General features: G+C 42.0%; 1 protein-coding gene across 1 annotated transcript in view; it reads left to right on the top strand.

The window, feature by feature from the left end:
- The window catches only part of LOC137204052 (sodium/glucose cotransporter 1-like), a 62155-nt gene that overhangs the window by 6462 nt on the left and 32163 nt on the right, over positions 1-23530 (top strand). Inside the window, 5 exon segments of the mRNA XM_067701384.1 lie at positions 7904-8008; positions 9586-9645; positions 18680-18784; positions 20322-20427; positions 21520-21600. Of these exon segments, the coding sequence (XP_067557485.1) occupies positions 7904-8008; positions 9586-9645; positions 18680-18784; positions 20322-20427; positions 21520-21600 (457 nt within the window).

Here is a 23530-nt window from a genome sequence, read left to right as displayed (position 1 = left end):
GATTTTTTTGTTCTAGTTTTGTAAAAAATGCCATTGGTAATTTGATAGGGATTGCATTGAATCTGTAGACTGCTTTGGGTAGTATAGTCATTTTCACAGTATTGATTCTTCCAATCTACAAACATGGTATATCTCTTCATCTGCTTGTGTCATCTTTAATTTCTTTCGTCAGTGACTTATAGTTTTCTGAGTACAGGTCTTTTACCTCCTTAGGTAGGTTTATTCCTAGGTATTTTATTCTTTTTGTTGCAATGGTGAATGGGATTGTTTCCTTAATTTCTCTTTCTGAGCTTTCATCATTTGTGTATAGGAATGCAAGAGATTTCTGTGCATTAATTTTGTGTCCTTCAACTTTACCAGATTCATCGATTAGCTCTAGTAGTTTTCTAGTGGCATCTTTAGGATTTTCTATGTATAGTATCATGTCATCAGCAAACAGTGACAGTTTTATTTCTTCTTTTCCAATTTGGATTCCTTTTATTTCTTTTTCTTCTCTGATTGCCATGGCTAGGACTTCCAAAACTATGTTGAATAATAGTGGTGAGAGTGGACATCCTTGTCCTGTTCCTGATCTTAGAGGAAATGCTTTCAGTTTTTCACCATTGAGAATGATGTTTGCTATGGGTTTGTCGTATATGGCCTTTATTATGTTGAGGTAGGTTCCCTCTGTACCCACATTTTGGAGAGGTTTTATCATAAATCAGTGTTGAATTTTGTCAAAAGTTTTTTCTGCATCTATTGAGAATGATCATATGGTTTTTATTCTTCAATTTGTTAATATGGTGTATCACATTGATTGATTTGCATATATTGAAGAATCCTTGCATCCCTGAGATAAATCCTACTTGATCATGGTGTATGATCCTTTTAATGTGTTGTTGGATTCTGTTTGCTAGTATTTTGTTGAGGATTTTTGCATCTATATTCATCAGTGATATTGGTCTGTAATTTTCTTTTTCTTTGTAGTATCTCTGTCTGGTTTTGGTATCAGGGTGATGGCCTTGTAGAATGAGTTTGGGAGTGTTCCTTCCTCTGCAATTTTTTGGAAGAGTTTGAGAAGGATGGGTGTTAGCTCTTCTCTAAATGTTTGATAGAATTCACCTGTGAAGGCATCTGGTCCTGGACTTTCATTTGTTGGAAGATTTTTAATCACAGTTTCAATTTTATTTCTTGTGATGGGTCTGTTCATATTTTCTATTTCATCCTGGTTCAGTCTTGGAAGGTTATACCTTTCTAAGAATTCGTCCATTTCTTCCAGGTTGTCCATTTTATTGGCATAGAGTTGCTTGTCATAGTCTCTTATGATGCTTTGTATTTCTGCAATGTCCATTGTAACTTCTCCTTTTTCATTTCTAATTTTATTGATTTGAGTCCTCTTCCTCTTTTTCTTGATGAGTCCCGCTAAAGGTTTATCAATTTTGTTTATCTTCTCAAAGAACCAGCTTGTAGTTTTATTGATCTTTGCTGTTGTTTTCTTTGTTTCTATTTCATTTATTTTTACTCTGATCTTTATGATTTCTTTCCTTCTACTATCTTTGGGTTTTGTTTGTTCTTCTTTCTCTCGTTCCTTTAGGTGTAAGATTAGATTGTTTATTTGAGATTTTCCTTGTTTCTTGAGGTAGGATTGTATTGATATAAACTTCCCTCTTAGAACTGCTTTTGCTGCATTCCATAGGTTTTGGATTGTCGTGTTTTCGTTGTCATTTGTCTCTAGGTATTTTTTGATTTCCTCTTTGATTTCTTCAGTGATCTCTTGCTTATTTAGTAACGTATTGTTAAGCCTCCATGTGTTTGTGGTTTTTATGTTTTTTTCCCTGTAATTGATTTCTAATCTCATAGCGTTGTGGTCAGAAAAGATGCTTGATATGACTTCAGTTTTCTTAAGTTTACTGAGGCTTGATTTGTGACCCAAGATGTGACCTATCCTGGAGAATGTTCCATGTGCACTTGAGAAGAAAGTGTAATCTGCTGTTTGGGAATGGAATGTCCTATAAATATCAATTAAATCTATCTGGTCTATTGTGTCATTTAAAGCTTGTGTTTCCTTATTAATCTTCTGTCTGGATAATCTGTCCATTGGTGTAAGTGAGGTGTTAAAGTCCCCCACTATTATTGTGTTACTGTCAATTTCCTCTTTGATAGCTGTTAGCATTTGCATTTGCCTTATGTATTGAGGTGCTCCTATGTTGGGAGCATATATATTTATAATTGTTATATCATCTTCTTGGATTGATCCCTTGATCATTATGTAATTTCCTTCCTTGTCTCTTGTAACATTCTTTATTTTAAAGTCTATTTTATCTGATATGAGTATTGCTACTCCAGCTTTCTTTTGATTTCCATTTGCATGGCATATCTTTTTCCATCCCCTCACTTATAGTCTGTATGTGTCCCTAGGTCTGAAGTGGGTCTCTTGTAGACAGCATATATATGGGTCTTGTTTTTGTATCCATTCAGCAAGCCTGTGTCTTTTGGTTGGAACATTTAATCCATTCACATTTAAGGTAATTATCAATATATATGTTCCTACTGCCATTTTCTTAATTGTTTGGGGTTTGTTTTTGTAGGTCCTTTTCTTCTCTTTTGCTTCCCACTTAGAGAAGCTCTTTTAGCATTCGTTGTAGAGCTGGTTTGGTGGTGCTGAATTCTCTTAGCTTTTGCTTGTCTGTAAAGCTTTTGATTTCTCCGTCAAATCTGAATGAGATCCTTGCCAGATAGAGTAATCTTGGTTGTAGTTTCTTCCCTTTCATCACTTTAAATATATCGTGCCACTCCCTTCTGACTTGTAGAGTTTCTGCTGAGAAATCAGCTGTTAACCTTATGGGAGTTCCCTTGTATGTAATTTGTTGTTTTTCCCTTGTTGCTTTTAATAATTTTTCTTTGTCTTTAATTCTTGACAATTTGATTACTATGTGTCTTGGTGTGTTTCTCCTTGGGTTTATCCTGCCTGGGACTGTCTGCACTTCCTGGACTTGGGTGGCTATTTCCTTTCCTATGTTAGGGACGTTTTTGACTATAATCTCTTCAAATATTTTCTCAGATCCTTTCTCTCTCTCTTCTCCTTCTGGGACCCCTCTAATGCAAATGTTATTGCATTTAATGTTGTCCCAGAGGTCTCTTAAGCTGTCTTCATTTCTTTTCATTCTTTTTTCTTTATTATGTTTTGCAGTAGTGAATTCCACCATTCTGTCTTCCAGGTCCCTTATCCATTCTTCTGCCTCAGTTATTCTGCTATTGATTCCTTCTAGTGTATTTTTCATTTCATTTATTATATTGTTCATCTCTGTTTGTTTGTTCTTTCATTCTTCTAGTTGTTTGTTCTTTAATTCTTCTAGGTCTTTGAATTGTTTTTTTTAATTTAAAAAAATTTTATTTATTTATTTATGGCTACGTTGGGTCTTCGTTGCTGCACATGGGCTTTCTCTAGTTGCAGCAAACGGAGGCTACTCTTCATCGCAGTGCTCGGGCTTCTCATCATGGTGGCTTCTCTTGTTGCAGAGCATGCGCTCTAGGCACGCGGGCTTCAGTAGTTGTGGCTCGTGGGCTCTAGAGCACAGGCTCAGTAGTTGTGGCACACAGGGTTAGTTGTTCCGCGGCACGTGGGATCTTCCCAGACCAGGGACTGAACCTGTTTCCCCTGCATTGGCAGGCAGATTCTTATCCACTGCGCCACCAGGGAAGCCCTCTTCTAGGTCTTTGTTAAACATTTCTTGCGTCTTCTCGATCTTTGCCTCCATTATTTTTCCGAGGTCCTGGATCATCTTTACTATCATTATTCTGAATTATTTTTCTGGAAGGTTGCCTATCTCCACTTCACTTAATTGTTTTTCTGGGGTTTTATCTTGTTCCTTCATCTGGTACATCATCCCCTGCCATTTCATTTTGTCTATCTTTCTGTGAATGTGTTTTTTGTTCCACAGGCTACAGGATTTTAGTTCATCTTGCTTCTGCTGTCTGCCCTCTGGTGGATGAGGTTATCTAAGAGGCTTGTGCAAGCTTCCTGATGGGAGGGACTGGTGGTGGATAGAGCTGGGTGTTGCTCTGGTGGGCAGAGCTCAGTAAAACTTTAATCTGCTTGTCTGCTGATGGGTGGGGCTAAGTTCCCTCCCTGGTGGTTGTTTGGCCTGTGGCAGCCCAGCACTGGAGGCTACAGGCTCTTTGGTGGGGCTAATGGTGGACTCCAAGAGTGCTCATGCCAAGGAGTACTTCCCAGAACTTATGCTGCCAGTGTCCTTGTCTCCAGGGTAAGCCACAGCCTGCCCCTGCCTCTGCAGGAGACCCTCCAACACTAGCAGGTAGGTCTGGTTCAGTCTCCTGTGGGGTCACGGCTCCTTCCCCCTGGGTCTTGATGTGCACACTACTCTGTGTGTGTCCTCCAAGAGTGGAGTCTCTATTTCCCTCAGTCCTGTCAAAGTTCTGCAATCAAATCCTGCTAGACTTCAAAGTCTGATTCTCTGGGAATTCCTCTTCCCGTTGCCAGACCCCTAGGTTGGGAAGCCTGACGTGGGGCTCAGAACCTTCACTCCAGTGGGCGGGCTTCTGTGGTATAATTGTTCTCTAGTTTGTGAGTCACCCACCCAGCGGTTATGGGATTTGATTTTATCATGATTACACCCCTCCTACCACCTCATTGCAGCTTCTCCTTTGTCTTTGGATATGGGGTATCTTCTTTGGTGAGTTCCCGTGTCTTCCTGTCGATGATTGTTCAGCAGTTAGTTGTGATTCCAGTGCTCTTGCAAGAGGGAGTGAGCACACGTCCTTCTACTCCTCCATCTTGAACCAATCCTGGATGTGACTTCTTTTTACGCTATTAGAATTATTGCTTAGTGAACAAACTGTATTATGGTATTGATAAAGAAAATGGAAATAAAAGTAATTTTGCCACTTCAACTTTCTTTCTTTTATACTTTTATTCAGTCAGCAGATATCCGATGGGTATGAATTGCTCTTGTCTGGGCCCTCCATGTGGCTTATTCATGTGGTCGGTGCTCAGGCCTCCTCTTACCTAGCTTGGCGGTGGTGAAACTGAAATTCAGTCGTCCCTCCCACCCCACGTTGCCGCCTGGCTCTCCTCCATTCCTGCTGCTTCACCAGCCACTCGTTCGAGGTCCCCCTGGCTGGTTCTTTCCCATCTCCCTGGCTGCTGAATGCTGGACCTCCCCAGGGCCAGACCCTGGTGTCTCCTTTCCAGTTACACTCACACGCCTGGCGACATGGCATTAAAGACAACTTGCTAGAATGGTAGCAAGTCCCAGCTCTCTCCCTCAACTCCAGTCTTGTGCATCCCGCTGCCTGTTTGACACCTGACTAGAAAGGTCTGTCAGGTCTTGCACATGGAACATGCATTCTGCACATCTTCTACTCCTGCCGTCTTCCCTGTCCCTGAACGGCAACTCCATCCTTCTAGTTGCTCAGGTTGACACCCGTGGAGTAGTGTTAGACTCTATTCTCTCTCACCCCAACTTCCAATCCATCAGGAAGTCCTAGGACTCGATTTAAAAAACAGATTTGAAATCCGACCCCTTCGCATCAGTGCCTCCAGGCCCATGCTGCCGACACCCTCACCTGGATTGATTGTAGTAGCCTCTTCTCTCGGCGCCCTCCTTCCACTTGTGCTCCTCCACGTCCAACCTCAACAAAGCAGCTGAAGGGTCAGACCATGTCACCTGACTGCTTAAAACCCTCTGGGGGCTCTCATGTCACCCAGAATGAAAGCCCAGCCTATGTTAGGCCACAGATGATCTGCACCTCCTTACCTCTGTGACCTTGAACAATTTAGCCGTGCTTCTGCCTCAGGGCCATTGCCCCTGCTGCTCCCTCTGCCTGGACGCTCTCTGCTCTCACAGGTACCCTTGGCTTGCCCCTCACACCTCCTCAGAGAAAGTTGGCCCTGCCCACTGTACTGCACAACACTTCCTGCCTGCCTTCTTTCTTTTTTTTTTTTTCAATTGGGGTATAGTTGTTTTACAATGTTGTGTTAGTATCTACTGTACAGCGAGGTGAAGTAGAGTTCCCTGTGCTATACAGCAGGTTCTCATTAGTTATCTATTTTATACATATTAGTGTATATTTGTCAATCCCAATCTCCCAGTTCATCCCACCACCCCTTTCCCCCCTTGGTGCCCGTACATTTGTTCTCTACATCTGTGTCTCTATTTCTGCCTTGCAAACCGGTTCATCTGTACCATTTTTCCGGATTCCACATTTATGCGTTAATATATGATATTTGTTTTTCTCTTTCTGACTTCACTCTGTATGACAGTCTCTAGGTCCATCCACGTCTCTACAAATGGCCCAATTTTGTTTCTTTTTATGGCTGAGTAACATTCCATTATATATATGTACCACATCTTTTCTATCCATTCGTCTGTTGATGGAGATTTAGGTTGCTTCCGTGCCTGTCTGTTTTCTAACCTTTCTTCTTCTCTGTAGGACTTTACTATTTATCACTGTCTATTGTGCTATAAAATAATCCCCTAATTTATCTTGTTCATCCTCTTCTTCCTAAGAGAATGTTAGCTTCATGAGGGCAGGGATTTGTCTGTTTTACTCACTGATGTATTCCTAGTATGTACAACACTGACACATAGTTGGCAGTGGACATTTATTAATAGTTACTGAATTAATGAAGGTACATTTAATGTACTAATGTCTTCCTAGGTCTATATAAACATAGGTAGGTAGATAGAGATATTTTATATTTATACACAGTTGTATAGTGTTATATCATATGGACATTCCACCATTTATGTAACATATTATTGGGCAATTTAGATTGCGTATAGTTTTTCATTATTATGATAAAGGTAGCAGACATTCCTAATAGTAAAAATAACTGCTTGAGTAATTATTATGTGCCTCTTCCAAGATTTTTTTTGCCTTATATTTGTTGGTGCTACAGTGTTTGGGTGCCTGTATGTTCTCAGTTATGTCTTACTAGTGCATTTTATGTTTCATGGTTTAAAAACAAAACAAAAAAACCTCTGTCATATTTAATGCTTTTGGTATTGAATCCTACTTTATCTTATGTTAATATCGTCAATGCTGTGTTTTTTGTTTGTTTTTATCTAAAAGGCTTTGTTATTTTTAGTCTCTCTTAATAATTTGGTTTTAAGTGTATCTTGTGTCAAATATAGCACAGTATTTGGATTTGGATTTGGAATGGAGTGGCTATCTCTACTCAATTAAAATTGGTTTAGGAGGGATTTTGTTCATTTTAAATGCCTCTGGGATTTTTTATTTTGAAAGTAACATATGCTGGTTGTAAAAAAAAAAAAAAAAAGTTACAATCCAAGTATGGAACTTGAGATTTTCTTACCATTCTATTTCTATAACCATGATTCCAGTCCCCAGAAGTATTTTTATATATATACTACCAGAATCACTCCCATCTATATATAAACATACATGTGCATAAGTGTAATATGCCCACACAAAATTTTAATGAGATTATATTATCAATATTGTTTACATTATTTTTATCATTTCATAGAGTTCCTTTATCCTTTCTGTATGCTACATTGTATTTCATCATATTCATGTACCTTAGTATTTTAACCATTCTCTTACAATCAGTTAGATTGTTAATATTTTTAAATTACTTCAAACAGTGATGAAATTACACTCCTGCTAATATTTCTGCAGTTGCAAATAAGTCAGTGGAGCGTGTGGAGGGTGGCAACATAAGAATGCAGTAATACTTTTTTCCCTTCATCCCTTTTTACTTGGCTTCTAATTTATGGTTAGGGTTTGTATAGAAAAAATATGAATGGGAATTCTGCCCAGGGTATAATCCCTTTTGAGGAAATGTATTGATAAAATTCAGGTTGGGTTTATATTTGTGAGAATTAGTTTTTGAAGTTGGACTAAAAGTTCTGATCTGTAATTGTCTTTTGATTTTCAGATAGGTGCTTTTCTTTTTGCCTCGAATATTGGCACTGGGCACTTTATGGGCCTGGCTGGAACGGGGGTGTCTTCAGGGATTGCTGTTGGGGCCTTCGAGTGGAATGTAAGTAGTGCCTTCTGTAGCAGCTAACCTCCACCTTTATCATTGTCCAAATGAAACATAAAAACTTGCTTTCAACCCTGAGTAACTATTAAAGACTCCTTGAGAAGTCATGGAAGAAGGGAACCAAGTCTTTGATTTCTCAACAAGATTGTGCTAGTTTTCATTCTTCTTAGTAAAGTAATGAAGAGATAGAGAATGTTTACATTCCAAGGACCATAGGAATACAGTTAGGAGACTAGTCAGGTAGGGAAAAGATCATATTAACACTTAAATATATATGTACATAAACATATACATACATACATACACATATATGTGTGTGTGTACATAGACATACAGATATATATGTATATATGTGTGTGTATTTATCGGTATGTACACATTTGCAGTATGCAGTTGACCCTTGAAAAACATGTATTTAAACCATGCACGTCCGGTTACACGCAGATTTTTTTCAATAAATATAGTACTTTTATTTTCATTTCACAGATCTTTAAATTGACTAAGTGTGGGGAAAAGTTTGTGTTCAATTAGAGATCACAATATGTGGAATCAAAAGAACTAGGGTTTGAGTCCTGATTCTATCCAGATTGTTTCAGCTTCCTGCCCTTGGATGAGTCATTTACCAATTCCTTTGTTTTTGAGACAGATTTAGCTTGACTACATGGGGGTCGGCACCCCTAACCCCCACATTGTTCACGGGTCAACTGTATACTGAGAATAGGCTCAACTGGGTTCTTTGAGATATTCAGCTGGTTACTACAAAACTCCTAACTGATCGCCTATGAATACCAGGTTTCAACTATAAAACTTATAAAATGGATTATTTATCTAATCTGTGGAATATATTTGTTATAGGACATAGAATTTGTTCACCTAAATTAATATAAGTGAATTTATGTGTCTTGGGTTAATTAACCTATCTCTATATAAATCACCTGGCCCGTTTTTTTTTTTTTTTTTTTTTTTTTTTTTGATAAATCAGAAAGCTCCCTACTTTCTGGGTCTCATCTTTTCCTCTGGTAGACTACAGAAATAAACAATACTTCTAACAAAGTTAATTCCAGACCTGATAAGGCGCCCTGGTCTGTACCACCATTTAGTTCTCAGAATTCGTTCACATCTCCTTCATATATTCAACTTACCCCTTCTTTGTAAAGAAAGCCAGAGACAAATGCATTACTTAATTTCAATAGCTTGTGTAAATTTTGGTGTAGTTTCTCTACTATTTCTCTGAATGGTTTCTGATTTTTTTTTTTTTACTATCTTTTTTGTTTAATTATAAGCCACCTTCGTTTCTATCTGGAAGTAGGCAAACAATAAATTTTAATAAATATCTTGAAAATTGGCTCAGTTAACCCCCCCTAAATTAAGAATGCACCCCTTTATAGGCAAAGATCAAGTGCCTATAAGTTAAGTTTGTTGTACTGGAAGGCTTACGCTTGGGCTGTTATTTGCAAGGTCCCCAGTAAGTATGACATTTATTGGGCTCAAAACAGTAACTGAGCTTGCATCTCATTTAAGAGCTTAGCCTAGGTGGGACCCTGATTTAATTGCTCTTCTTTTCTTGGTTTCAGGCTCCATTTATGCTCTGTGTTTTTGGTTGGGTATTTTCTCCCATTTACATTAAGGCTGGGGTGAGTATCCATTAGCACTTACTCTTTTCTTTACAATATTTTTTCTTACAAATACTGCATATGTACATAAAAACATCCTAGAGGGGGCTTCCCTAGTGGCGCAGTGATTAAGAATCCGCCTGCCAATGCAGGGGACATGGGTTCGAGCCCTGGTCCTGGAGGATTCCACATGCCGCAGAGCAACTGAGCCCATGCGCCACAACTGCTGAGCTTGTGCTATTGAGCCGGCGTGCTGCGGCTGCTGAAGCCCGCGTGCCTAGAGCCTGTGCTCCGCAACAGGAGGGGCCGCCACAATCAGAAGCCTGCGCACCGCAGCGGAGAGTGGCCCCCGCTCGCCACAGCTAGAGAAAGCCCGCGCGCAACAACCAAGACCCAACGCAGCCAAAAATAAATTAATTAATTAAATTTAATTAAATTTTTTAAAAAACATCCTAGAGGACAGGTTAAACTTCTCAGTGTTCTGATCCTTGTACTGATTTCCCTAAATCTTAAGAAATGTCTCAAATAACGTCATTCTGACTGGTAAACAGAAGCCAGTAACTGCCTACTGTTTCACTCTGGACCTTACTCAAGAGTTCACTTCTTAAGGCTTTTATAGAAAACATTTTAAAACTTTGTTAAAAAATAAGACCTAAATTAAGAGAACAATTCTGTTAATGACTGGAAGACAACAGCCTAAAAATATTAGTTCTCCCTAAATCCAGAAGAAGATGTTTGAGGAACTTGACAAGCTGACTCTAAAATGTATGTAGGAGATAAGGGGACAAAGATGTCAGTGCCTGGCTGAGAGAGAACAAAGAAGAGACTGTCCAGGCCTAGCATCCACAGGGGTGCGTGGCATGATGTCACCAACATGGCAGAATAAGAGTGTTCTGTCAAAGAACTCCAGTTTAGACTGTCACCCACAGGCGAGAGGGCCTTTGTGGAAGTACAGGAGTCATGCTGTTGGAAAAAAAATACCCACGACTGGATGCATTGAAGAGGGTGAGAGGGACAGGTTCACTTTACCCATGTCACCACTCCCCCGAGGTGGCACAGCTCAGTGCCAAGAGAGACCTTCTTAGCCTGAGATTTGTCCCATGGGGAAGAGCGACAGCGTGTAAGTGCCCAGCTGCTCCAGCTGCACAGACTGCTGCCAAAAAGACCTACTTCTTTCTCGCTCCATCTAGAATATTCAGGTGTGCTGTATGACCGGGGGTGGGGAGTGGCTGGGAGAGTAGCACTCAGGGCTCTCAGATGGCATCAAAGGAACACAAATCCTACTAACCCCCTTGCAAACTCTATCAGGAAGCCTGCCAGTAAGCCGGTGGGGGCTCTTCACTTGCAGATCTCCCCAGCTGGCCCTCAGACACCCCAACATTCTTCATGCCTCACCCACATATGCCTGCACCTTATGGCCAGCTCCCTTAGCTTACCTCCAATTGTGGCAGTGTTGATTCCTGGCATAAAGCTAGTGAGCACACGCAGGAAGCCAGCCTGACCCTGTGGGATTGGGAAAGCACACAGACGAGCATTCAGCACCACCCTCAGTAAGGCAAGCAAACTGGAGGCTGTCAGCACTCAGCCTGGCTTTGTAGGATCAAGGAAGACATGTGAAGCAGGTGTATCCAAGGAAAGGTCTGAGAAAGCCTCAGAATCCCTAGCAGGACTGATGGAACGTATTTCTCTCCAAAAACCAGTCAGTAAAAACTGGAGGCGGTGACTGCTTCCTCAAATGCAGAAACAGCAACACAGGACTTCAAGGAACTTGAAAAATCGAGGAAACATGACACCACCAAAGGAACACAATAATTTTCCAGTAACCAACTCCAAAGATTTGCCTGATAAAAAGTTCAAGACAGTTGTTTGAAGGAAGCTCAGTGAGCTACAAGAAAACACAGAAGGACAGCTCAGCGAAATAAGGAAAACAATATGTGAAAGAAATGAGAGGTTTAACAGAGAGATAGGAATCCTAACCATACAAATTCTGGAGCTGAATATTACAATGAATGAAATGGAAAATGCAACTGGGACATCAACAGCAGGCTTGGCAAAGCAGAAGAAAGATTCTGTGAACTCAATGATAGGTCATTTGAAATTACGCAGTCAGAGGAGAACAAAGGAAAAAGAGTGAAGAAAGCCTATGTGAGCTATGGGACACCATTAAAAGAAACAATCTACACATTACTGGCATCCCAGAAGGAGAAGAGAGGGAGAAGCAGGCAGAAAGCTTATTTAAAATGGAGAACTTCCCAAATCTGAGGAGAGATTTGGATATCCAAGATGACAAAGCTCATCGGTTCCCCCCCAAGTTTTAACCCCAAACTATCTTCTCCAAGACACATTATAATAAAACTGTCTGAAATCAAAGACAGAGACGAAATTTTAAAAACAGGAAAAGAAAAAAAATTCCTCACATACAAGGGAACCCCCATAAGGCTATCAGTGGATTTCTCAGCAGAAGGCTTGCAGAACAGGAGACAGTGAGATGATGTATTCAAAGTGGTAAAAGAAAAGACTGCCAACCAAGAGTACTTTATCTGGCAGAGGTGGTCTCCAGAAATGAAAGAGAAAAAAAGACTTTCTCAGACAAACCAAAGCTGGGGAAGTTCATCACCACTAGAGCTGCCTTATAAGAAATGTTGGAAGGAGTCTTCAAGCTGAAATGAAAGGATGCTAATTAGTAACACGAAAACATAGTAAGTAGATAGTCAAAATCAGACTACTCAAATACAGTAAGATGGTGGTACATTAACCACTTAACTCTAAAGGTTAAAGGACAAAATATTTTTTAAAAACCATAGCTACAATTATTTGTTAACAGATACATAATATAAAAAGAGGTAAATTGTGATATCAAAAACATTAAATGTCAGGCGGGAAGTAAAAGGGTAGAGTTTTCATATGCATTCAAAGTTATCACCTTGAAATAGACTCTTATATCTATGGAAGCCTCATGGTAACCACAAAGCAAAAAGCTATGCTAGATACACAAAAGAGAAAGGAGAGAACCAAAGCTTACTACTATGGAAAATCATTAATTCACAAAGGAAGATAGTAAGAGGGGAAGAAAGTAACAGGGAAACTACAAAACAGTTAGAAAACAACTACCAAGATGTCATTAGTAAGTCCTTACCTAGCAATAATTACTTTACATGTAAATGAATTGAATACTCCAATCAAAGGGCACAGAGTGGATGAATGGATTAAAACTTAGCATGGTGGGACTTCCCTGGTGGTCCACTGGTTAACACTTTGCCTTCCAATGCAGGGGGTGAAGGTTCGATCCCTGGTCGGGGAGCTAAGATCCCACATGCCTCATGGCCTGAAAACCAAAACATGAAACAGAAGCAATATTGTAACAAATTCAGTAAAATGGTCCACATCAAAAAAATCTTTAAAAAAAGAATTAGCATGGTGACTAATACTGTATTATACACTTAAACAATACTGTATTGTACACTTAAAAGTTGCTAAGAGAGTAAATCTTAAATGTTCTCACCACAAAAAAGTGGCAGTTATGTGGGGTGATGGAGATAGTAACTTAAACTTACTGTGCTAATCATTTTGCAATATATACATGTATCAGATCACATCACATACCTTAAACTTTTATGATGTATGTCATAGCTCAATAAATCTGGAAAAAAGTAAATAAAGTGTATGTAGAAGAGCAAAAGCATAAGAATAGCAAAGATATTCCTATCAAAGAAAAATAAGAAGAACTTATCTTACCAAATAGCATGACTTACTATAAAGCTGTAGTAATTAAGACAGTTTGGTATTGGCACAAGGATAAACACATTGACACAAGAGAGAGTGAAAAAGCCCAGAAACACTCATATGTATGAACACCTGATTTATGACATAGACGGCATTGCAGATGACTGAGGAAAGGAGGATCAATTGGTTATCATACGAAAAAAATAAAATTAGATCCCTATTCTACACAAAAAGAATTTTGGATTGATTAAAGGCTTAAATAGGAAAGGCAAAAATTCGTCTAACTTTTATAAGAAAGTAAAAAATATCTTTATATCCTTGAGGTATGGAAGGATTTTAAAATAATATACAAAAATCCCAAATCTCTGGCTAACCACTAAAGTACACAGGCATACCTGAGACCCCAGGGAGCCCAGCCAAAAAAAGATCTGTCTTGCAAAGACAGGACTGTTCCTGGAGAGATTTGTGAGTTTGCTGTGCCAGTGACTGACCACATTCCCCAGCCCGCACAGGGCAGGCAGTGGAAGACAGAAATCTTGCTGGTTGGACGTATCAAGGACATAATTGAGGGCTGGCAAAGCAACCCGAAACTTAGGAGGGGAGCTCCAAAAACAAGGGAGCCAAAGAGAGGGTTAGTCCCCAAATCTCAGTATAAATTCTGCCCAAACCCTTGACTGACTGCCAGGCTACTCAAGTGCAGGGAAAACCTTCAGAGGACCAGGCTAAGTCAGCAGCAGCTGGAAGCTGGAAAACCAAGTGGAGACCTCAGCTTCTGCACTGCAGGGTGGGGGTCAGGGTGGCATGGAAGATATGGTAGTCTGAGTCCAGACACGTTCAGTCCCTACTCAAACAAGAGCACTAATCCTCGGAAGAACAAAACGGATTCTAGAGTGCTACATCATATTATCTATGACGGCCAGTCTTCAACCAAGAATTATTAGATATGCAAAGAAATGGGAAAATAAACATGACCCACACTCAGGGAGAAAAAAAGCAATAAGTAGGTGCTGACTCTGAGCAGGCCCAGATGTAGATTTAACAAAACAAAGACTTCAACTTGCTATTATAAATGTATTCCAAAATGTAAAGGAAAATGTGATATTAATGAGTGAACAAATAGGGCCTCTCAACAGAGAAACTGAAACTGTAGAAAAGAACCAAGTCGGGACTTCCCTGGTAGCGCAGTGGTTAAGAATATGCCTGCCAGTGCAGGGGACATGGGTTCGATCCCTGGTCCAGGAAGATCCCACATACCGTGGAGCAACTAAGCCTGTGTGCCAGAACTACTGAGCCTGCACCCGACTACTGAAGCCTGTGCGCCTAGAGCCCATGCTCCGCAACAAGAGAAGCCACCGCTATGAGAAGCCTGCACACCACAGTGAAGAGTACCCCCTGCTCATGGCAACTAGAGAAAGCCCGCACACAGCAATGAAGACCCAATGCAGCCAAAAATAAAAAAAATAAAAATAATAAAAAATAAAAGTAAAAACCAAAAAAACAAGTCAAAATTCTCAAGTTGAAAAGCATAGTAGCTGAAACGAAGACTTCACAAGAGGGGTTCAACAGCACAATTAAGATAGCAAAAGAGAGAATCAGTGAACTTGAAGATAAGAATTACTCAGGATAAAGAACAGAGGAGAAAAAACTGAAGAAAAAGGAACAAAACCTCAGAGACCTGCAATACAATATCAATCGATCAGACATGTAATTGGAGTCCCAGAAAGAGAAGAGAAAGGCAGAAAAAAATTTTTGAAGAAATAATTAACTGAAAATATATCCTTTGCTGGAAAATGTTAGTTTACAGATTCAAAATGCTTGACAAACACTAAATAGAATAAACACAAAGAAAACTACACATAGGTTTACATCACAATCAAACTGCTAAAAGCAAAGATAAAGAGAAGATTTTGAAATTGGTAAAAGAAAAGCAACGCATTACATGCAGGGAAACAATGATACGGTTAATAGACGACTTCTCATCAGATACAGTGGAGACCAGAAAACATCAGAATGACATAGTTGGATGCTGAATGGAAGAAAAAGCTGTCAACCGAGAATTCTATACCCAGCAAAAGTATTCTTTAAAAATGAAGATGAGGGGTTTCCCTGGTGGCGCAGTGCTTGAGAGTCCGCCTGCCGATGCAGGGGACACAGGTTCGTGCCCCGGTCCAGGAAGATCCCACATGCCGCGGAGTGGCTAGGCCCGTGAGCCATGGCCGCTGAGCCTGCGCGTCCGGAGCCTGTGCTCTGCAACAGAAGAGGCCACAACAGTGAGAGGCCCACGTAGCGCAAAAAAAAAAAAAAAAATGAAGATGAAATATATATAAATAGGGCTTCCCTGGTGGCGCAGTGGTTAAGAATCTGCCTGCCAATGCAGGGGACATGGGTTCGAGTCCTGGTCCAGGAAGATCCCACATGCTGCAGAGCAACTAAGCCTGTGCGCCACGACTACTGAAGCCTGTGCGCTTAGAGCCCCGTGCTCCACAACGGGAAAGGCCGCCACAATGAGGGGCCTGCGCACCGCAACAAAGAGTGGCCCCCGGGGCTTCCCTGGTGGCGCAGTGGTTGAGAGTCTGCCTGCTGATGCAGGGGACAGGGGTTCGTGCCCCGGTCCGGGAAGATTCCACATGCCGCGGAAAGGCTGGGCCTGTGAGCCATGGCTGCTGAGCCTGCGCGTCCGGAGCCTGTACTCCGCAACGGGAGAGGCCACAACAGTGAGAGGCCCGCGTACCACAGAAAAAAAAAAAAAAAAAAAAGAGTGGCCCCCGCTCGCTGCAACTAGAGAGAGCCCACGCACAGTAACAAAGACCCAACGCAGCCAAAAATAAATTAAATAAATAAATGTAAAAAGAAAAGAAATATATATAAATATTGAATCATTATGTTGTACACCTGAAACCAATGTAAGGTGATAAGTCACTTATACTTCAATTAAAAAAAGAACTTATTGCAAAAAAAATTTTTTTGAAGGTTATTGGGTAGGTAAAAATTTCTTAGGACACAAAAACCACAAACCATAAAGGAAGAAATTGATATATTGGACTTCAAAGTAAAATTTTAAACTTTAACTCTTAGAAGTATATTTTTAAGAAAGTGAAAAGTCAAGCTAGAGACTGGGAAGGAGTATTTGTAGAACATACTGACAGTAAAAGACTTATATCCTGAATATACATATTTTTTAAAACTCTTAAAGCTTAACAGCAAGAAGACATTTCACCAAAGAAAATATACAGATGGCAAATAATCACATGAAAAGATGTTCACTATCACTGACCGTTAGGAAAATGCTACTTAAAATCAGATCCCGTGCACACCCACTAGAATGGCTGAGATTAAAAGGACTGATGCTACCAAGAGCTGGAGAGGTTGTGGAGCCCCTGGGGCCCGTACCTTTCTGGAGGGAACGTTGGAAAACAGGTTGGCAGTTTCTTACCCAGTTACACCTTAGGATCTAGCCGTTCTGTTCCTGGGTGCGGCACTTCACCCCACCCCAGAGAAATGAAGATGCACGTCCACACACAGACTGATACAGGAAGTTTTAGTCCTAACAGATGAACCTAGAAATAATCTGAATTGGGACAGACAGCACGTGACATGGTACTAGGTGGCACCGAGGAGCCGTCGAGTGACAGCACGGGTGAGAAGCAGGATGTGGTACCAGGTGAAAGTAGCAGGACATAGAAGTGCACACACTTTTTTTGGGGGGGGGGTTGCATTTATTCTTTATTGATTATGGATACTTTCCTTACTAGCCATATGCATTAAAAGAAAATTGTGAACCAGTAAAATAAACCAGACAGAGAAACAAATATTGCATGATATTAATTATATGTGGAATCTTAAAAAAAAAATGTCGAACTCATAGAAACACACAACAGAATGGTGGTTGCCAGGGTTGGGTTGTGGAGGAAATAGGAAGGTCTGCTGGTCCCAAAGGGAAGTTCATGAGTGATTTGTGAGCAGGGACTCTGGTGGTTCTGTGACCATTCACACTGGTTTCCCCGGAGCTGTGTGACTCCATGGGTTTGAGCTCCAAGGAAGGCGAGTCTGGCGACAGCTGGTTTTCCAAGACTGACAGCTGGTTTTCCAAGACTGGGGTGGTGAGGGTCTTGGCCGCACGCCCTTGGGGGCTTAGCAGGGTGTTAGAAATGCCTTATATTTTGAACGTGGTGGTGATCACACAACTGTATACATTTTCCCAAACTCATCAAACTTTACACTTAAAATGGGATAATTTTACTGTATGTAAACCATGGCTCATAAAACTTAAAAACATACACTTGTGGATAGGACATTAAAATTGTGGAAGGCTTTGTCTGCCGTGCAGTCTAAAGCTTGCAGTTGTGAAGCCATAATCCCAGGAAAATCACCTCAGATTGTGACGGATTTTGAGATAAAGTCTTTAAAGAAGTAATTAAGTTAAAATGAGGTCGTTAGGGTGGGTCCTAATCCAGCATGACTTTATGAGATGAGTATATTTCTGTTGTGTGAGCCACTCTGTCGTACTTTTTGACGGCAGCCCTGGCAAACTAATATGAGTAGTGAGTGTGAAACAGCTTAGAGCCTGACTGAGAAGTCAGCCGTGTGTGGCAGCATATGATTAAGAACCAAATGAAGAGGAAATGAATAAAAGCTCCAGGTGTTTAGGAGGGGGCGTGTGGTCCCTGCCAAGCCCCCAGCTAAGGCTGCAGAAAGCAGATGGGATTTGCATGTGTGAGGTGGGGGAACAAGAGCACAGGAGCATATTCGGGACTGGAGGTGGGATGGTATTCAGTTACCGCTGGTTTATTCACTGCCGTGAGCCAGGCACTGTGCTAGGAGCCAGGCATCTGATGAGCGAAGAGCGCACGCCCTGCCACTGGGCACTCACAGCGTGAGATGGTGGAGGTAGAAATGAGCAGGGCGGTCTGGGGCACCAGCTCACACATGAGAGGCATTGGCGCAGAGGACCAGGTGCGAGAGCTGTGGAGTCAAGTTGTGTCTCCCTTGAGCCCTTGGTATATTCGTAGTATGTGATAAAAACATTTGATTTTGCTCTATGATTATTTCATGAAAGTGATTTGTCATCGTTTGACATATTCAATTAGCTGCATTTACTTCTGCTTTCCAAAGGTTGAACAGGAAGCTAAATTCCAAGCTTCTTGAAGACAGCGGTTTTGCCTCTTCTTTCCTAGTTCTCCCATCTTAACAGGGGTCCGTGTAATGCAAAGCGAGAGTCGGTGACCCTGCACCTGGTACTCCTGGGCCGCTCCCACCGTCAGCCGCATCCCCGTGACAGCCAGCACCTTGTGAGCGCTCTGCCTGACGGTGGCTTCTCTTGTTGCTCCTACAGGTAGTAACATTGCCCAAATATTTGAGGAAGAGGTTTGGTGGCTACTGGAACCAGTTCCTCCTCACTATTCTGTACTTATTCCTTTATATCTTCAGTAAGATCTCGGTGAGTTGTGTAAAAGCCAGCCCAAGGAAGAAAAACACAAAAAAATCGATAGGCAGGACTATGCTAGGTTTGTCGCAGCAGTTCACTCTGGGGCCTCATAAGTTACTTGTCAGCCTCTGCTGTCTAAGCTAAAGTGAAGAAAAAATAGCTTACTGATACACAAAATGAAAGGCAGAGGCATCTTCTTTGCCTCCCAAGCCTGGGTTACAGGCCCCTCCTGTGTGTTCCCAGAGAACGCTGGGCGTCATGTCATCAGGTGATGCCACTCCCCTGCTGGAAACAATCCAGGCACCCCACCACCCTTACAAGAGAACTGAACCTCGTGTTATGACCTGTGAAGCCTTCCTACCCTGGCCCTTCCTCTGGCCTCGTCTCCTCCCCTGTACTCGCCATGTCGTTTCTCAAATCCAGCAAGCTTATTCCCACTTGAAGCCCTTGACACCTGCTCTGTACTGTGTCTGGAATGTTCTTCCCCCAGATTTTTGAAATGTCACTTCCTGGGAGAGGCCTTCCTCGGATGTGCCCAGTCAGTCTCTACTCCATTACTGTTTCTGTTTCCTTTGTAATACACGCCACCATGTGAGAGAATTTATCTGTTTCCTTGCTTGTTATCTGTCTTCTCCACTCTGGTGCGAGCTTCTTGAGCCTCGGGCCCTTTCCTGGCTTGCTCCCTGCAATCCCCCTCTGCTGAGAACATGGTTAGCACATAAGGCACTTGACAGGTGTTTTTTTTGAATGACTGAATGAGTGTCACTTATCACACTGCATGGAAATTGCCTATTTGGTGGCCTATCTCCTTCATTAAGCATCAGGTACTTGAAGACAGTGACTGAGTTTTGGTAACCCTTGGATCTCCTGAACCCTGCCGAGTATCTACCACATGGCTGGTGCTCCGTAAACATTCGGTGTGTAAATGTTGGGTGTTGGGAGAACCTCTGCCCATTGTATCCCTGGCTGTGGGGACCAGAATACCAAAGCACGAGGTTAGCCAGTAAATGACGTGCAGGTGCTTCAGAGTCATTGTCAACGAAGCCTGGGGTTAACAAACCCAGCCCGCAGGCCAGTCGGACTAGTGATCTGCTTTGTACAGTCCTTGAGCTAAGAATGGTTTTTCCAGTTTTATAGAGTGGTAAAAAAACAGAAATGGTCTGTGTGTCAGAAAGCCTACAGCATTTACCATCTTCCCTTTACAGAAAAAGCTTGCCAGTCCCTGATAAGCAGCCCCCTCTGCCTTTCCCACTGGCGGAACTGCAGGAACAGCTCGCTCCCTGGGCACACTCCCCACTCTGAGGCTCCAAGGAGGAAGAGGCTAAGTTGCATTAACTTAGCCCAATGCTTAAAGGTCCTGACCTTGGCTGAACTCATGGGGCACCAGCTGTGTTGCCCAACAGAACTTGGGTAGACCTCACCCAGTGTCCACTAGGAATGGAGTGGACGTGCTGACTTCAGATGGCCTCTGAGGTCAGTGTCTTTATGGGACAGCTGTTGATAGAGCTGGAAATGAAAGTGCAGCCTGCTACGTTTGTACCCATTTCAGGTGGAGATCTGCACTGGCGCCATGTTCATGAGGCTGGTTTTGGGGTTGGATGTTTACCTGGCCACTGTAGTCTTGCTGTCAGTTACTGGCATTTATGCCATTACAGGTGAGGTTACTCTAACCCCACAGGTATTTGTGTTGACACAAAAGCTCTACTTCTTAGTGAAGTCCTAAAGACATTGAGACAGGGATCTCCAGCTTTTGCATTTTCCCTGAGTCTGTAAGTCACATTGCTGAGGCCTGAAAGGGCCAAACACTGAAAATAATTGAGGCAGGGGTGCCCGAGTTGTGCCCTCCTCCTGGAAATCGTATCAGACTGGCAGGGGCTTTCCAAGAGGATTGACAGGGCTGGCAGTGTTTGGGGTGGGGCAGGCCTCACACTGAAGTCTGCTTGGTGAAGGGGTGAAGGAGCGGGAGCACAGAAAGGGACTGAGAGGAGGAGCTGCTTCAGGGCATCCCGGTTACCTGGTAACCTGGTCAGGCCATCAGATGGGATCACTTAGGCAGACAATTCAAATTTGGAATGTTGATCCCGTCTTGGGCTAACGCTATGTAGCATGATACGTGGCATCATAACCTTGGGTAGTGGCAGCTCCCCATCAGCCACGCATCCACGAGGTGAACAGCCGTTCTCTACCCAGACAGCCACTCTGTTTTTCTCTTTCAGTACAGTATTCAATAAATTACATGAGATGGTCAACATTGTATTATAAAATAGGCTTTGTGTTAATGAATTTGCCCAACTGTAAGCTAATGTAAGTGTTCTGAGCACATTTAAGGCAGACCAGGCTAAGCTATGATGTTCAGTAGGTGAGATGTAGTAAATGCATTTTCGACTTAATAATATTTTCAGCTTACAATGGGCTTATCAGGATGTAACCCCATCATAAGTCAAGGAAGACCTGTATACTTTTTTGCTTAGGAAAACTACCAGATTTTCATTTATCCAAAATGGGAAGTAAAAGGAAATTGGGATATAAAAGAGCAAGATAAGAATCCAACAACAGATCATGAAGGCTGTTCAAGAGAGAAAACAGGGTGTATCTAGTCTAAGCATAAGCAGTTGTAAGGCCCACTGAGCTCAGGACGGAGGTGTGGGTGTGGAGACGGGCAGACCCGAGGGTGTGGACCAGGCATGCAGAGTAACTTCCCACAGAGTCAGGCGTGGCTCTCCTTTCCCTTTCTCTTGCCTATTCAGGTGGTTTTGCGGCTGCAGTTTATACTGATATCTTACATGCTGGCGTTGTGGTTCTGGGCTCAGTCTTGTTAATGGGCTATGGTAAGTAAATCTGGAGAGCAGTGGGCACTGTGGGTGGACTCTTTGAATCTGACAGCTGTCTGGGGCCATTTCAGCACCTTCCTCTCACAGATGAGGAGACCGAGGCCCTCAGAACCCACGAGCGTTGTCTAAGGTCATGCCTGCGTCAGGAGAAGGAGGAGTTGAGGAGTAGGAGGGGTGATGACAAACTCAAGCACTTTGAACAGCAGTCAAGAGTGGCCCACCACACTCATCCCCACTCTGTGCCTCTGTCCATGCTCTTCCTCTCCCGTCAGAAGCCCCTCTCCCTTTTGTCCACTCAGTTAAATCCATCTCTCAGGGTCAACAGAAGATCCACCCCTGAGTGTGTGATTGTTCTGCCTCTATCTAACAATCTACATGATTGTTCTACCTCTACGTCTTTGTTCTCTGGACTTGTATCACTACCACACAACGTGACTTTTTTTTTTGATGGTACGTACCTTGATTGTTCATTGTGTCACATAAATAAGTCATACCCCCCAGGTCCAAACCTTCTTAAGAACCAGAACCATTGTATCCCTCACACAATGAGTCTGATGCACATGGTAGGTGCTTAGTGAGTAAGACGAATGAAAATAATAGCTGATATAAATTGAGAATCAGGTACCATGCAGGCATTTATCTGTATTGCCTCATTAAATGATCACAGTCATCATGAGGCATAACTACTTTTATTATCCTCATTTTACTGATGAGGAAGCTGAGTTACTCAGTTAAGTAACTTGTTCATGAAACACACCAAGAGTGGAGCTCAGAGCTGGGTCCCTCTAACACCGAAGCCCCCGATATTTGAATAGCATATTACCGATACTTGTAGTGACAATTACACTCACCTTCAAGTGGAGGTTTCCTCCCACTAGCTAGGAGTAGCCTTAGTGAGGTTGGCGGTACCCACTGTTCCATGAGTCAGAGATTGGTCTTGCGGAAACCTAGAAGGAAAAGCTCTTGGCTCAGGTATGGAAAAATTATTGAAATGATATGCTAGTTCAGTTGAAGGGTTATGGTTCCATAGAGCATGTTGTTGAGCCTCATGGAAGGAGAACAGATAGACTCCCACAGAATCACAAACGTCAGTCTTACCATTCAGTAAGCATTAGTGCTCCATGAAGTATACTCAGTGCTGTGTTGCTGGGACACAAAATACATGTCAGGCATGCTCCAAGGAATTTTGTAATGAGCTGGAAAACAATCACTGATTTGAGTGACACAACTATAAACTATAAAACATTCTAAGCCATTGTGTTTGCTTAATGTTAATGGTAAATATCAACTTCATTAAAACTTGCCAAGACCATCCCAATACTTGAGAATGATATCCAATTAAACTTTAGGGGCAGGTGGAATATTCCATTTAATTTTAGCAATTATATCTCTAAATAATTATATATCATTTACTGTTATAGACTGAATGTTTGTATCCCCCCAAAATTCATAAGTTGAAATCCTAACCGCCAATGTGATGGTATTGGGAGTTGGGGCCTTTGGGAGGCGGTTAGGTCATGAGGGAAGAACCTTCACGAATGGCATTAGTGCCCTTATAAAAGAGACCCCAGAGAGCTCCCTCGACCCTTCTGCCACATGAGGACACAGTGAGAAGATGGCCAACACCCTGTCAGCCAGCACCTTGATCTTGGACTTCCCAGCCTCCAGAACTGTGGGAAGTAAGCCATTCACTATATGGTATTTTGTTATAGCAGCCCAAACAGACTAAGACATTTTCTGAGAAATTTAATGGGATTTTTTTTTTACCAGAGTATTCATGCTAGTTCTTTTGGTAAGTAAACTATTTGGGAGAGGTGTTGTTTTCCTTTAAAAATATACAAGAACTTGTACATCCAAGTGAATGTTGCCTTCAAACAAGTCACCGTGGGAACCTGTGCACATACAATTTTATTTTTTTATTTCTAAT

Source organism: Pseudorca crassidens, chromosome 12 (assembly GCF_039906515.1).
Source record: "Pseudorca crassidens isolate mPseCra1 chromosome 12, mPseCra1.hap1, whole genome shotgun sequence".
NCBI lineage: Eukaryota > Metazoa > Chordata > Mammalia > Artiodactyla > Delphinidae > Pseudorca > Pseudorca crassidens.
Note: the sequence above shows the minus strand (reverse complement) of the source record. Positions and strands in the feature narration are given on the sequence as shown.